The 16,263-nt window shown below is 45.7% G+C and overlaps 1 protein-coding gene across 2 annotated transcripts in view; it reads left to right on the plus strand.

Annotated features, from left to right (window-relative positions):
• The window catches only part of MED14 (mediator complex subunit 14), an 801,766-nt gene that overhangs the window by 599,021 nt on the left and 186,482 nt on the right, over window positions 1–16,263 (plus strand). For both annotated transcript variants that reach the window (XM_069204216.1, XM_069204217.1), the window contains exon 23: window positions 4,877–4,988. In XM_069204216.1, coding sequence (XP_069060317.1) covers window positions 4,877–4,988 — 112 coding nt within the window. The remainder of the gene's footprint in view (window positions 1–4,876; window positions 4,989–16,263) is intronic.

Here is a 16,263-nt window from a genome sequence, read left to right on the forward strand (position 1 = left end):
CCTGGCCACTCGGATGCTTCCAGGGCCCTCTGCCCACCTTGGATTTAAAATGGCAGAATCAAGTGGCCACCTGGAGGAGCTTTGGGCACCACTTCTAGGGTGGTGATGAACCGGGGAGTGGTCACTCCCCTTTCCTTAGTCCAGTTTCAGGCCAGAGCAGGGACCAGGGGTTCCTGGACTGGTGCAAACTGGTTTATGCAAGGAGGCCACTAAATGTGCTCTTCAAAGCATCCTGGTGACTAGGTGCTACCCCTCCCAAGCCATGTAACATCTATTTCCAAGGGAGAGGGGGTTACCACCATCTCCCACAGGCTATCCTTTGTCCTGCCTTCCTCTGCCTGAGCTGGTCAAGCAACAGGAGTGCAGAAACCTGCCTGAGGGGTGGCAACAACACAGGATGCCTGGAAAACCCCAGAAGACTTGTAGGAGCAATGCTGTGGGTCCCCAAGAGAGCATGGAATCATACAACCAATACTGACAACAGTATTGGGGTATGATTCTGACATGTTTGATACCAAACATGCCCATGTTCGGAATTACCATTATGTAGCTGGACACAAGTTGTGACCTGTGTCCAGTACACGGGTAAAATGGCTTTCCTGCACTTGCAAAGTCCATTGCAATGGAGCTGGAGCTCATAGGGGCACCTCTACTCATGCAGGGGTGTCCTCACACACAGGTAGTTGCACCCTGCCCTCTGGGTTAGGAGGGCCTGCCATAGGGGTGACTTACAGTGATCTGGTGCAGTGACCTGTGGTGAAAGGGTGCATGCACCTTTTCACGCAGGCTGCAATGGCAGGCCTGCGGACACATTTTGCATGGGCTCCCATGGGTGGCATATTACATGCTACAGCCCATGGGAATCCCCTGGTGCCCCAATGCCCTGGGTACCCAAGTACCATATACCAGGGACTTACATGAGGGACCCAGTATGCCAATTGTGGGGTGTGCTAAGTCCTAAGCAACCAAATTGAGACAGAGAGCACAGTCACTGGGGTTCTGGTTAGCAGGATACCAGTGAACACAGTCAAAACACACTGACAGCAAGCAAAAAGTGGGGGCAACCATGCCAAAAAGAGGGTACTTTCCTACATAGTGAAGCTGCACATTGACTTTGCTCTGCCCCAGAAGTGACCACTGTGACCATATGTGGGTGCCACCCATGTGCACTAAAGTCAGTTACTTTCTTTCCACACCTTTGTATTTGCAACAGGAACTAACTACTCTTTTCAGTTGACAAGTCTTTTTCAAACACATTTTTCCTGTGTGTTAGGAAAATGCCCCCATCAAGACAACAAGCTTTATGCCTTGCAGGGGCTGTTGCAAGCAAAAGTCTGTGACAGATCGTGAAGTTGTACCTGAGCAGGATGTGCCACTGTGGTGTTGTGAAGCGGAGCGGTGGACTGTGTTGCTTACTCTGCAGTGTGAGCTTCTGTGGAGTCAGGCTGGTGGTTAGAGAGTGACTCAAGGCAGGCCCTTTATCCAGCTACCCATCATCCCAACTCACAAGAAGTCCAGGAAGATGGAATTGGGGTCAAGAAATGTATGTGCCTATACACTTATTATTTGCTCACACTCTTACAAGTGAGGTTAGTTACTAGCATTTTCTGTGTGAAATTCAAAACCTAACTTACATAGGGATTCCTATCCTAGTCTAATCGGTTTGATCCTTCGCACAACCTAGAACTCTAGTTTGTGTGGAAGTAACTGAATTTCATTTTATTAGTTTTCTCATCTCATTTTTCTTGAGCAATATGTGCTGGAAAGCATAGTTTAGTGCTATGTAAAAGAAAATGTCCATGGATGTTCATAAGAATTTTTGAGTACAATAATTGTAAACACACCTTTCTTAAGCATCCTTCAGTGAGATGGTGGTAGCAAGACATTTTCAAGGGTTTGTGTTGCTTTAACTTTGACAAGGGCCCTTCCACAGTGTTGGATTTCATTAATATTTGTATACTGTTGGTTAGGCCTTGTTAAAATATAGATGACTTTCTTTGGCTTGAAAGAAAAGATGAGTTAGTGCGTTGTAGTTCATGTAGTTCATATTAATCTCGGTACATAACACTGTTTTTCGTACGTGGTGATAAGTATTACAACAAATTTCATCTTGAGATGCCTGGGATCCTCTCTTAACCCAAAAGCTCATCTTCATAGTACTATTTCCTAGCATTCATACCTGCTCTCCAGATGTATAATCACACTATCCAAGTCTGACGGGAGTGCTTATTTACTTTTTACTTCACAGTATGAATTAAGTAAATATTCACTGTTAGTGATCTTTATCATGTCTCCTTAATCACCAATCCTCTCTTCTGATCTTTGACTAAGTCTAAATAAAAGTTAATAAAAGTTCTTATTTTAGAAGCACAACAAACTCATTGTCATGGGTAATAGCCATGCCGCAAAAATACATTGTCACAAAAGTCTTTCTTTGTCTTTGGGATAGTTTGTGTGTTGTATGTGTTTTTACAAGCATTGCTGTGCTACAACTTTGTGCAGTCCTACCGTACCCGTGTAAAATCTTTTTTATTAACATACGGCGGTACACGATGTGGCTTAGCTCTGCTGATTGTTTCTTGTGACTTCTTACAATGCTAGTCTGTCTTTGCAAGTAGCATTACTCATAGATATTTTGGGTGCACACTGCATTAACATTTGTCTTTCTTGAAGCCCTTTTGTTTGGTACAATGGTTTAAATTCCTAGCATTTTTTAAAGGCACAGTTTGACAAAAAAAAATGAGGAGTTGATGGTCATTAAGACAGTTAGAACAGTAGATTATTTTTGCCCAATTGTGTCCCAGAAGCTCAACACCCACTGCCGTTCTCTACTTCCCTTAAGTCATGGCAGTCCGCGTATCTGTGAAATAATTAGGGTAGATCATTGTGGATTAACCCCCTCTCGCATGGTCTGAGAATGTTCCTGAAACATGCATGTGTTTTGCAGAACATTCAGTAGCTGACAGTTAAAATGGTTCTTTGCATGCTCTGGTTGCCATGTTCACCAAGCGGTCTCCAACCTTTTTCTGGAGGGAGAAGCCTTCTGCTCCAGGAAAGTCCCCTCCCCCCAAGCTACTAACAGATTTTATCACTGTAAAATATGACCACATGTGTTAATGTTAAACTATGAACACCGTAAGCAGGATTATCATTAGTGACTACCCACTCTTTCCAGAGAAAATGCTCATCAATAATGAATGGCTCCACCTAGTAATGAAGTAACATTCAAACCATCACATAGCCTCTGACTCACATGACTTTACCACACCAATGAGTCCTTAACTCAGCTTGAATTATCATTCAATTATAAAGTTTAAATGTGTTTCGGAATTGCAGCCTTTTGTCTTCATCAGCATATCAGTATCGAAAAATACACATATTTGTCTCCCACTTTCTATTTTAGGCAAACAAACTCAGTTTCCCAGAAGAAAAATATTTTTTGAAAAAACATAATGTTTGGCTTCAAAATGGCAATTTTAATTTTTAGAAAATACAAAGTCCCCAAACATTAGCTTGTAATTTTCAAGACTCACATGTTGCTTTACTTGGACAGATTCTGCTTCAAATGCTCAGTTATTACATCATGTGACTTGGGTACACAGCATAACACCAAGGATGACTGTATTTCACCAATAATGCCTGCTATTATACCAGGACATCATATGCTAAAGCTGGACACCATAACGACTAGGATGCTCACTATATATCAGTCATGGTCTATATTATGCGAGCAGCATCCACCAGTGTGTCACGGATGTCTTAAAGTGGGCTAGTCATACTGTTAATTAGTCATTGATGGCTGCCAGTAGGCCACAACTAGATCAAGAATGCTCAAAATTGTAAATGATGACCATTATTATGCTATGATCAGATATAGTTGTGCCAGAGATGAAACCCTTTGGATAGGAGCTAGATACACTTTTCGCGGTAATTGAGTTATTAATAATGTCCAGAGAGCAACACTATTTTTTAGGGAGGGACACAGTCACATAAATGAATGCACACAAGGTTCTTATTTTCCTCTGCTCTGGATCCATACCATGATTTTGTCAGCTTTAGGGCTGATCATTCACCCAGCTATCATGTTTTCACTCTGGCTCCTCCAGTCATAGACTTCAATAGATCACCAGTAGTTAGTACTCAGGCTACAGCTAGCATTTTTCTTTCATGGTCCTTTGTTCATACAAATGGTGCAACATATAGAGCATGGCCTACAACATGGCCATTCTTCTTGTGACTTATCTAGATTGAGAGTGGATGCAGATGGTCATTTGGCAGGCCTCCATAGGGGGGGGGGGGGGGTGTGTGTGTGTGTGTGTGTGTGTGTGTGTGTGTGTGCGCTATTATAAGGCTCTGCAATTGGATTGGCTGTCTACGACCTTAAGGATATTGAAATGAACAGAGCACAGATTCTGTGAAAGAGATACTGGCTTGACATCACCTGTGAGAGCTACTTTGAGGGTGCTGGTGAGCTTCCAGTAGCTCATGAGCTACTTGTTGGAGACCTCTGCTTCTAAAGCTTTTAATCAAGAAGAGATTATTGAATTTAAAAACTCTACGACATCAGTTAAACAGAACTGTCCTATGGTATTACGCCAGTTTTTTCCCAGACATTGTAGGTGTGTTGATGTTTTATGATTCTTCTAATGTGCAGTACAGATTATGTTTCACACCAGTGGTTTACGGTTATCATTTGGCTCTTTCATTACTGTTTTATGTCCATGGTATTAGTTACTTAAACTAGCAGCATGTAGATGTGTTTTAAATGCAAAAATAACTCATATGGTAATGTATCTGTACTCTGTATGCAATTCACAATGGTAAATGTGTATATTAAGAAACACAGTTTTGTTAATATAACCGTTTTCCATTTTAGCCTTTTGGCAAACAGACAGGAACATCAGGAGCATATCCTCTTACTTCCCCACCCGCTTCTTACCACAGTACAGTGACTCCATCTCCATCCATGATGATCACACAATCACCAGGTGAGGAGTGTCTGTGTGTGCCAGATTTAAGCACTATGAAGAATTTGTGAGTGAACATATAATTCATTTTACTTGATCATACATATAGCGGCAATTGGGCATTTCATCCTTTCCAATCGAAAGGGGCCCCAGCTCTCTAAGAGACCCCGTTACCCATGTTTGAAAGAGCCTGGAGACCCACTAAAGGTCATCTGAGTGTTTTCACATTATATTGTGCTCCACTCCCTTAGTGCTTACACTGTGCTAATAGGTTGTGTATCCTGTGTTTTCCATTATTGATTTGTTTTAATGTATATCCTTTTTTGTTTTATTGTTCCCAAATGCACACGTGTGCCACTGGAATTTGGCCCACACATTTTCTGCTGGCCTCATCTGTTGATCTGAAATGGGCCCTTCTGTACCTTCACCTGCCCATGGATCAAATCTACCAATGGCCAAAATTAACACATTTATAAGCATTATCTGTAGTTGTGATTTGAACGTTTTTATGTGCAGAACTCTCACCTTTCAAATCAAGCCTATATTCTTCTCTCTCATCTTGTATCTCAAGCATCTAGTTTGGTGGGGTGGGTAGTGTAACCTGTAAGTAGTTAATTTAGCCTCTCTTACCTTCCAGGTCTTCCCAGACCACCATTAATGTTAGAAACCTGGTGGTGCTTTGAAATTGTGACTATTTGGAAGTGAAAAGAAGTTTAAACAAGCAATGTATTTGCCTTGCACATCTAAACATTATTTGAATGATACTGATTTGTGGAAGCACAATTCAATTGTGTTTGAGCCAGCTATCTAGAGATTAAAGAATTGTTGTATTTTCTGGGTTGTTGAGTAATCCATTTGAGCTAGATTTGTACTGCACTCAATTTTCCAATGATGGATCTTTGTAATTGATCATAAAATTCAGATTTGAGATCTCAGGCTTGAGATCTCTTTTATTAGAAGTTAAATCAACAAGTACAACAATCATCCCATCTACATCCACTCGCCAGTGGGGAAAAATAACTAACTTTAACAGGGGAGGGAGAAAAGGTAGGTATGGGGGGGTAGAATAAGGAAGGGAATACATTAGGAGTGCAGGTCTGTAGTGACGGCTAGCGAAATTAGTAAAACATCAAGAACATGCTGGAAGGAGAAAAAGGAAAAGAGTGCTGGGTAAAGCCAGATCATGGACAGTCGCCCAACACTTGACGAAGTTCTGTCTTGGTCGTTATGAGTTAGTCAAAATATCTGCAAGTGTGATGGGCATGTCAGTTCTCAAAATTCAACCAAGAGATAACAAATGCAAGGTCCCCATGTCTTATCAAATAAGGGCTGCATTTGTGTGGCAACCGCTGTGAGTTTCTCCAACCCCAGTAAATTCCATAGTTTATGAAGCTAGTCTGTGAAAGCTGGTGTAGAATCTGAGCCCCATCAAGAGGCCAAGAGTTGCTTTTCAGCTCTCATTGTCAGGCCTGTCCCATAGTTGATTTTAGAGCCTACGTCAGTGGGTTCGGAAGTCCCAGTAAGACGTAAATGGAAAATCAGGGAATGTCTGTTTGTAGGAAAGTACCATCTTGCCTGGCATGTTACCCCCATATTTCACTGTATATATGTTGTTTTAGTCTATGTGTCATTGGGACCCTGCCAGGCAGGGCCCCAGTGCTCATAAGTATCTGCCCTGTATGTGTTCCCTGTGTGATACCTAACTGTCTCACTGAGGCTCTGCTAACCAGAACCTCAGTGGTTATGCTCTCTCTGCTTTCCAAATTTGTCACTAACAGGCTAGTGACTAAAATTACCAATTCACATTGGTATACTGGTACACCCATATAATTCCCTAGTATATGGTACTGAGGTACCCAGAGTATTGGGGTTCCAGGAGATCCCTATGGGCTGCAGCATTTCTTTTGCCACCCATAGGGAGCTCTGACAATTCTTACACAGGCCTGCCACTGCAGCCTGCGTGAAATAACGTCCACGTTATTTCACAGCCATTTACCACTGCACTTAAGTAACTTATAAGTCACCTATATGTCTAACCTTCACCTGGTGAAGGTTGGGTGCAAAGTTACTTAGTGTGTGGGCACCCTGGCACTAGCCAAGGTGCCCCCACATCGTTCAGGGCAAATTCCCCGGACTTTGTGAGTGCGGGGACACCATTACACGCGTGCACTGTACATAGGTCGCTACCTATGTACAGCGTCACAATGGTAACTCCGAACATGGCCATGTAACATGTCTAAGATCATGGAATTGTCACCCCAATGCCATTCTGGCATTGCGGGTGACAATTCCATGATCCCCCGGGCCTCTAGCACAGAACCCGGGTACTGCCAAACTGCCTTTCTGGGGTCCCCACCGCAGCTGCTGCTGCTGCCAACCCCTCAGACAGGTTTCTGCCCTCCTTGGGTCCAGGCAGCCCTGGCCCAGAAAGGCAGAACAAAGGACTTCCTCTGAGAGAGGGTGTAACACCCTCTCCCTTTGGAGCCTCCCCCAGCCTCTGGAAATGCTTTGATGGGCACAGATGGTGCCCATCTCTGCATAAGCCAGTCTACACCAGTTCAGGGATCCCCCAGCCCTGCTCTGGCGCGAAACTGGACACAGGAAAGGGGAGTGACCACTCCCCTGACCTGCACCTCCTAGGGGAGGTGCCACGAGCTCCTCCAGTGTGTCCCAGACCTCTGCCATCTTGGAAACAGAGGTGTTTGTGGCACACTGGACTGCTCTGAGTGGCCAGTGCCAGCAGGTGACGTCAGATGCTCCTTCTGATAGGCTCTTACCTCTCTTGGTAGCAAATCCTCCTTCCTAGGTAGCCAAACCTCCTTTTCTGGCTATTTAGGGTCTCTGCTTTGGGGATCTCACCAGATAACAAATGCAAGAGCTCATCAGAGTTCCTCTGCATCTCCCTCTTCACCTTCTGCCAAAGGATCGACCACTGACTGCTCAGGACGCCTGCAAAACCGCAACAAAGTAGCAAGACGACTACTAGTAACCTTGTATTGCCTCATCCTGCCGGCTTTCTCGACTGTTTCCAGGTGGTGCATGCTCTGGGGGTTGCCTGCCTCTTCCCTGCACCAGGAGCTCTGAAGAAGTCTCCCGTGGGTCGACGGAATCTTCCCCCCGCAGGCAACAAAAGACTGCATCACGGGTCCTCTGGGTCCCCTCTCAGCACGACGAGCGTGGTCCCTGGAACTCAGCAACTCTGTCCAAGTGACTCCCACAGTCCAGTGACTCTTCAGTCCAAGTTTGGTGGAGGTAAGTCCTTGCCTTCCCACGCTAGACTGCATTGCTGGGTACTGCGTGATTTGCAGCTGCTCCGGCTCCTGTGCACTCTTCCAGGATTTCCTTTGTGCACAGCCAAGCCTGGGTCCCCAACACTCTAACCTGCAGTGCACAACCTTCTGAGTTGTCCTCCGGCGTCGTGGGACTCCCTTTTGTAACTTCGGGTGGACTCCGGTTCACTTTTCTTCTAAGTGCCTGTTCAGGTACTTCTGCGTGTGCTGCCTGCTTCTGTGAGGGCTCCCTGACTTGCTGGGCGTCCCCTCTGTCTCCTCATCCAGGTGGCGACATCCTGGTCCCTCCTGGGCCAAAGAAGCATCTAAAAACCCTAACCGCGACCCTTGCAACTAGCAAGCTTGTTTGCGGTCTTTCTGCGTGGAAACACCTCTGCAAGCTTCTTCACGACGTGGGACATCCATCCTCCAAAGGGGAAGTTCCTAGTCCTCTTCGTTCTTGCAGAACACCAAGCTTCTCCCAACAGGTGGCAGCTTCCTTGCACCCTCAGCTGGCATTTCCTGGGCTTCTGCCCACTCTCAACACTGTCGCAACTCTAGGACTTGGTCCCCTTGTCTTACAGGTACTCAGGTCCGGAAATCCACTGTTGTTGCATTGCTGGTGTTTGTTCTTCCTGCAGAATCCCCCTATCACGACTTCTGTGCTCTCTGGGGGTAGTAGGTGCACTTTACACCTACCTTTCAGGGTCTTGGGGTGGGCTATTTTTAAAACCCTCACTGTTTTCTTACAGTCCCAGCGACCCTCTACAAGCTCACATAGGTTTGGGGTCCATTCGTGGTTCGCATTCCACTTTTGGAGTATATGGTTTGTGTTGCCCCTATACCTATGTGCTCCTATTGCAATCTACTGTAATTTTACATTGCTTGCATTACTTCCTTTTGCTATTACCTGCATAATTTTGGTTTGGGTACATATATCTTGTGTATATAACTTATCCACATACTGAGGGTACTCACTGAGATACTTTTGGCATATTGTCATAAAAATAAAGTACCTTTATTTTTAGTACTTCTGTGTATTGTGTTTTCTTATGATATTGTGCATATGACACCAGTGGTATAGTAGGAGCTTTACATGTCTCCTAGTTCAGCCTAAGCTGCTTTGCCATAGCTACCTTCTATCAGCCTAAGCTGCTAGAAACACCTCTTCTACACTAATAAGGGATAACTGGACCTGGTACAGAGTGTAAGTACCCCTTGGTACCCACTACAAGCCAGGCCAGCATCCTACACTGTTTCACATATTTTGTCTATTGTAGCCAAAATTTATTGCCAAAAAGAACTTCCTTTAGGACACTGTCATAGACTATGGGTAAGATTACCCATCTGTCCACATTGTTGCCAAAATGTGCTGTCCCCGCCCCTTTCCTACGTGCGATTCTTGCTGGGATGTAATACCAGTAGTGGGCTATCTTGAGTAACATTTCTTTACTAGACATGCTGTGCGCCAAGGCATGGGCACAATGGGGAATGTCACCCTATTCTCGCTCCGTAAAAGCACTTTTGCATTCTGCCTCCCACCTATGTTGTGCGGGTGTTTTTGGAGACTTCTGTGGTGTAACGAGGAAAGTGTATATGTCAGAAAGAAGACGTTTATCGGAGGAACAGGTAATGAGACACCTCTCAAACGGGCTGAGGGGTCTACTGGCATGGGAACGAATCGAGGGGTACGACACCCAGTGGCGAATGATTATAAACTGCCAGTGGGTAGCTGATGGGAGACAGTAAGCCGACCAAAGCTGGGAAAAATCCATAAAGCTGTCAGAGACAAAAATTTAGCTTCTCCATTTACAGTTAGCCTCTTGCAATGTACCATATGAGGGGACAGACGGCACCAGACGAAAGTCTCGATTTCCTAGTATTGGTGTCGGGGGGGTGGGGAGGGGAGAGATGGGAGTGGACAGACCCTTCTGGACTTGTACCTTGTCCCACACTCCATATTATCACGTAGTGCCGGGAGATGTATACCTTGGGCGGTTGTTGTATTTTTTGGTAGCCACTGCACCTTCCAGATGTGTATGTCCACCTCCAGTTGGTCAATGAAGCACCATTGCTTCTTGGTACTAGGACGGGACCACTCCACCATATAGTGCCATTGTGCTGCTTGATATTAGCTCACTAGGGGAGGGAACCCCAGACCCCCGTCATCTGGGGCAGATAAGCCTGTACCTTCGCCATCTGCTTTTTTCCCATTCCAGACGAACTCCCAAATAAGACTGTAGTTTATCTAGCGATTGTGGGGGAGGTTGAAGTGGCAGTGTCTGCATGACATACAGCACTTTTGGCAGGAACGTCATCTTGACTGACGAGAAAGCAGCCCAGCCAAGAGAGGCCATGTCCTTTCCACTTAGAGAAGTCTGAGTGAGCAGTCGACAGAAGTGTAGCATAATTATGTGCCACTGTTAGATTAGGAGTGGGATGTATCTGCAGGGCCATGTATGTCACCTCTTGAGTGGCCCTGGTGAACGGAAAACTAGCTTCCTATAGGGTTCCATCTGTTGCGGAATGGCAAGGTTCAGTATGGGTGATTTGTGAAGGTTGATTTTAAAGCCTAAGACTCCCCCCGAAATGTGCAATTTCTTCCATAACCGCCACCAGAGAGGTATGCAGATTCAACAAAAGTGGTAAAACATCATCAGACTAGATTGCGATTTTGTGTGACTTGCCCCCCATGGTAAAGCCTGTGATCTGCAGATGACTGTGTATACTTTCGGCACAGGTTTCCAAATATAAGGCAAACAATAGAGGTGACGGGCAGCCATGTTGCGTGCCCCTAGAGATAGGAAAGGTCAAAGACAGGAGTCCATTAACCATCGCCTTGAGGGAGGCATAACTGCATTGGATCCATCAGCAAAATCGCAGGCCCAGGCCAATACACATCAGCACCGCACAGAGATAAGGCCAGTGGACCTGGTCAGATGCCTTCTCTTCATCGATAGGCAGGAGAAGGGCAGGTATTCTGCAGCATTATGCCTTATCTATGAGGTGGCAGAGGCGTTTGGTATTATCGATGCAACTCCTCTCGGGTATAAACTCTGTCTGTTAAGGGTCTACTAGTCCCTGCCCATAGGAAGCTAATCTATTTGCAAGCATAGCCATGCATCAACATTTAATAATGATATGGGGTGGTATTTAGGATCCTTCCCCGATTTAGGAATGACAGTTATCGTAGCCAGTGCATCGTGGGAGTCTGGGAGCCAGCGTTACTAAAAGTATTATAGAGCCTTGTTAATATGGGAGCTAAAAGTGTCCCGAATTCTGTATAAAACTCAATACTGTACCCATCATGAACGGGGGCTTTAGCAGCCTGGAGTTGCTGTATAAAGGACTTTGTTGGGGGTAGTGTCCCTATCTAAACTGTCGTGGTCTGCCTGGGGGATAAGAGGCAGGGAGACAGAGTCCAAAGACTCCTCAGTACCTCCAGCATTGAGATTCACTTCAGAGTAGAGGCCGGGATAAAAGGGTTCAAGCTCTCGGAAGATCATCTCTTCTTGAAGAGTAAGAGTATCCTTTGACTGTAGCTGTTCATCTACTCTTTGGTGTACAGCCTGGGAACGAAGTTGGTGAGCTAATAGACGCAACGCCTTGTTCCCGTCCGCGTAATATTTTTGATTTACGTGCATCAAGGCACATTCTGCCCTGTCCATATCTATGGTTTTTAATTGTGGGCTGCAGTGAGTTGCCCCCATATTGCCAACAATCCCATACATTTGGGTGTTCTCAAGGTCCCTGACCGTAGACTTAAGCTGCTCCCATTTATCTGATAGAGACTTCTAGTCGCAGGTTCCTTATCATTTACCACCAGGTGTCATCTGGATCCAGAAATTTTTCTCGAGCAGTACCCCTGTACACCCTCAGGTGGCATCAGTTGACTCCACGTCCTTCGTTGGCATCTTGTTTGCCGGATATGATGTCGTGGGATGTAAATAGGCACTACCCCGGCGAGCTGACATCAGTTCTTTTCATTCTGTGCCAGCCTAAGTGCTGATCCGAAGAAAGGCTACCACACAGTCGCTTTTTGACAGGCTTTTTTTTTTTTCTTCTGTCAAAGCTTTTTGACCTCCCAGTGCGTCTAGTATGTCATCATGGAAGACCGGTGTAGGAGGCTCGCTCACTTCATGGTGTGGCACCCTATACTGAGTCCATGCAACCCTTAATGATATTAAATAGGTGTCCAGATAGCAAAAGCTCTGTAGGGGTAACTGAGGCAAGCAGCTGAAGCTTATCCAGGAGAAATATAAAGCACAGTAGTCAGACAGTACTTCACTCACAAGAAGAACCACACAAGTGTTGCAAATAGAAAGGATTCTTTATTGCAGCACTATCTACCAGACTAGCATTGGTATATCTTCCTTGGGAGATATCTACACACAATAACAAGCAGAAATAGCATAAAATGTACAGGGCCCTCTGGGCTGCCAAACCACATACTAATTAACTTGAATGTGTAATAGTGAACCCAACCAAGGTAAGTGTGGTAGCTAGCTAGGGGCTGACGGTAGATGAAAACTCAGGTAGGTAAGGTAAGTGTCCCCAGCGACCAGGTGCAGAGTGGTTACCTACCCAGTCGTTCGATAGATTAACACAGGGTAGTAGTGGTTGGAGTTTGTGTGTTCCAGGACCCTTCTCATTGGAACCCTAGAAAACCAACCAACAAGAGGAAGGTTGGAGAGTGCCACAACCCAAGGATACCCAGAAAACAGGCTTACACCAGAGGACCTGGATTCAGAGTGGAGAAGGAACTCTCTCTGAAGTCATTGGATGTCTCGGATTGTCCAGCTGCTGTCCCGACCTGTGGACCAGGCCGGTGGAACCCAGGGACAGATTCCAGACGTTTAGGACCTGTAAAGGAAGGGGACAGAGTCCAGCACACTTTGAGGTATCCAGGTGGAGCATGTGTTAATGACCACACTCCTAGAGATGATGTTCCTTCATGTGGTTGGGAGAAGACTAGCTGCGGGATCCAGGAGTTTCAGAAGATCCCAGGAGTCACCTCTGAGATGTCCCTCGATGGTCATCTCAGGAAGGTCAGGGACCAGATAGGTCACCATTAAGCACTGGCAAATGCAAGCAGGTGCTGAAGAAGTATTTGCAAAATTTTGGGGTCCAGCAAGGGCCAGGAGACTCTACCCTTGAGCAGGAATTAGGGCTGGCCCTTAGCACGCAAGAAGGCAAGCAGAAGTCGATGGAGCCCCCACAAGTGACCCACAGTCGATGGACACAGGGAGTCACAAGGAGGCCTTCCCAGCACAACAAAACAGGAGTCCGTCCCACGTTGCAGGAGTTGTAGGACAGGGGCTTATCTTTGAGTTTCAAAGTTCTGGAAGCCGGGGCTTCTTGGCGCTTGAGATGTCCTGGAGGAATAGTCAAAAGCCTTCTCTAGTGCAACAGTTGCAGTGCACAGTGCTTCCAGTCCAGTGGCAGGAGCAGGGGCCCACAATTTCCCAAGTTGGTCAGAAGACAAGCAGGACCCAGAGGAAGCCAAAGACTCCCCACCTGTGAAGTAGAGACTTCAGATGTCCATTGGGAAGCAGACCCCACCAGCCGGTCGACGTTGTCTTGAGGTGCCTGCAGATGCAGGGAAGTCACTGCTTCACTCCAAGGGAGATTACTTTGTGCTTCCAGGTGCAAACCGAGTCCTTGTGACCTTGGAGGATGCACAGTCTTGGATGTTGCAGAATTCTTGTAGGATCTGGAGAAACAATGTTGCAATGAGAACCTTCCCACCAGAAGCAGTCTTGTTTCAGTTCCAGCAGCAGTTCTAAAGGCGAGGAGCTGAAGATGTCTTGCAGAGAGTTCCTTGGAGAGTCGTGCTTGATGAATCTGAAGACCCACCCACGAGGGAGCCCATAAGTAACCCTAAAAAGGAGGTTAGTCACTCTGACGTGACCCACATATCAGAGGGGGTCAGGGACGTCCTCTACCTGGCCTAACCAGTCAGATGCTCCCAGGGGCCTCTGCCCATCTTGTTCTCAAGATGGCAGAATCAATTGGCCACCAGGCAGAACACTGTGCACCTCCCTTGGAGAGGCGCTGGACAGGGGGATGGTCACTCCCCTGTCCTTCTGGTAGTCTCATGCCAGAGCGAGAATCAGCGGTTTCTGAAATGGTGAAAACTGGATTATGCACGGAAGGCACCAAATGTGGTCTTCAAAGCAGTCCGGTGATGCTCAGAGGCCACCCCAGCCGTTAGACGCCTCATTCACAGGAGAAGGTGGTCATGCCTCTCCATTGTGGGAAATCCTTTGTTTTGCATCTCTGGCCTGAGCCTGGCTCACCCGTAGGAGGGCAAACCAGTGTTTGGGGTCAGCAGCAGCGTGGGCTGGCAGCTAGGCCCGTAAGGCTGTACAGGCAGAACTGGGGGATCCTCTAAGAAACCCCCAGAGTACATGATATCATGCAACTAACACTGGAATCAATGTAGTTGCATGATTCCAACATGTTTGATACAAAACATGCCTAGGTTCAGAGAAGCTATTATGTAGTTGGACCACTCGTGTTGACCAGTGTCTACTACATAGCTTAAGATGGCTTCCTCACACTTACAGAATTCAGGGAGGGGCCTGGGGTCTTCAGAGGCACCCAGCTCATGCAGGGGTACCCTCTCACGAAGGGACATGCACACTGTCCTTGGGCTGAAGGGCCTACAAGAGGGGTGACTTATAAGGTCTAAGTTCAGTGGTAAGGTTTGGCAGTGGAAGGGTGCATGCACCATTTCACACAGGTTGCAATGGCAGGCCCGCAGACAGAGTTTGCATGGGCTCTCTTGGGTTTCACAATATATGCTCTAGCCCTTGGGAGACACCTGGTGTACCTAAGTACCGTATACTGGGGACTGGCATGCCTGTGCTTAATTTGTGCTTGTTGTTTCTAGTGCGGAGCACCAGCACTTATTTTTGAGGGCCGGCGCTTATTCTTCTGTCCCAAGCATTTGTTGCAAGCAAAAGACACACACAGAAAAGACGTAGGAAGAGAAAAACGAAAACGCATCACAATGGGAGAAAGCAGAAAGCTGCAAGAGTTAGCTGAAGCAAATTAAGCACTACTTACATGGGTGCAGTAGTAAGCCAATTTTATATGTAAACATTTTTACCAGCAACCATATTTAGGGGTGAGAGCAGAGTATGTAATGGTGTTGAGGGGTATGCACTGTAAGTGTATTTGGTATTTGGCACGGCTATTTCCTAGCACAAAATGCATCCTCGCATCTGTTTTTGGATGCAATGAAGTATTTTGCGCAATGAAAATAGCACCAAATGCCCACTCCTCTCCACCGTGGAAGTCTTCAGACTCTTGTGGAATTTTAATATAATTTGGCGTAATTCCACGGAATCAAATTCCGCCCACCACAACCAAAATTATATTAAAAGAAGAGGATGAGATAGCTTTAAATGATTAAAAAAAAGTCAAATGGAAGAGTCTCAGTACACATAGCCAGTTCTCAATATTACCATAATTTCAACTTGAGATTCTCAGATTCTCATTTAAATGAGAAGCCCATCCGACTAGACTTGTTTCCTAGACCTTATACCAATTATGCAGATGTATAATACACTAGCCAAGTCTGATGGGTTATTTACTTTGTCACAGTATGAATTTAGTAAATATTCACTTAGTCATCTTTTTGCCATTTCCCAAATCACCAATCCCCTCTTCTGAACTTTGACTAAATCTAAATACATGTTCTTATTTTAGGATCACAGCAAACTAATTTTCATGGGTAGTAGGCATGCTGCAAAAATACATTGTCACCCAAGTCCTTATTTCCCTTGTGGATAGCTGTCACACCTAGCTCAAATTGATTACTCAACAACATGTAAAAACTGTAAATGGTAGCTTCATCAAAATTATATACAAAATGTAGGATGAGATAGCAGTAACTGACAAAGTCCATAAAATGCAAACATCTAAGAACACATGATCATTTGTCAGTCTTCCACCAGCTTGTAGTCAAGATAAAAATCACTTAACCCTGCTCCTATAAAATTCCATGCCATCTATCACCC

Source organism: Pleurodeles waltl, chromosome 8 (genome assembly GCF_031143425.1).
Source record: "Pleurodeles waltl isolate 20211129_DDA chromosome 8, aPleWal1.hap1.20221129, whole genome shotgun sequence".
Lineage (NCBI taxonomy): Eukaryota > Metazoa > Chordata > Amphibia > Caudata > Salamandridae > Pleurodeles > Pleurodeles waltl.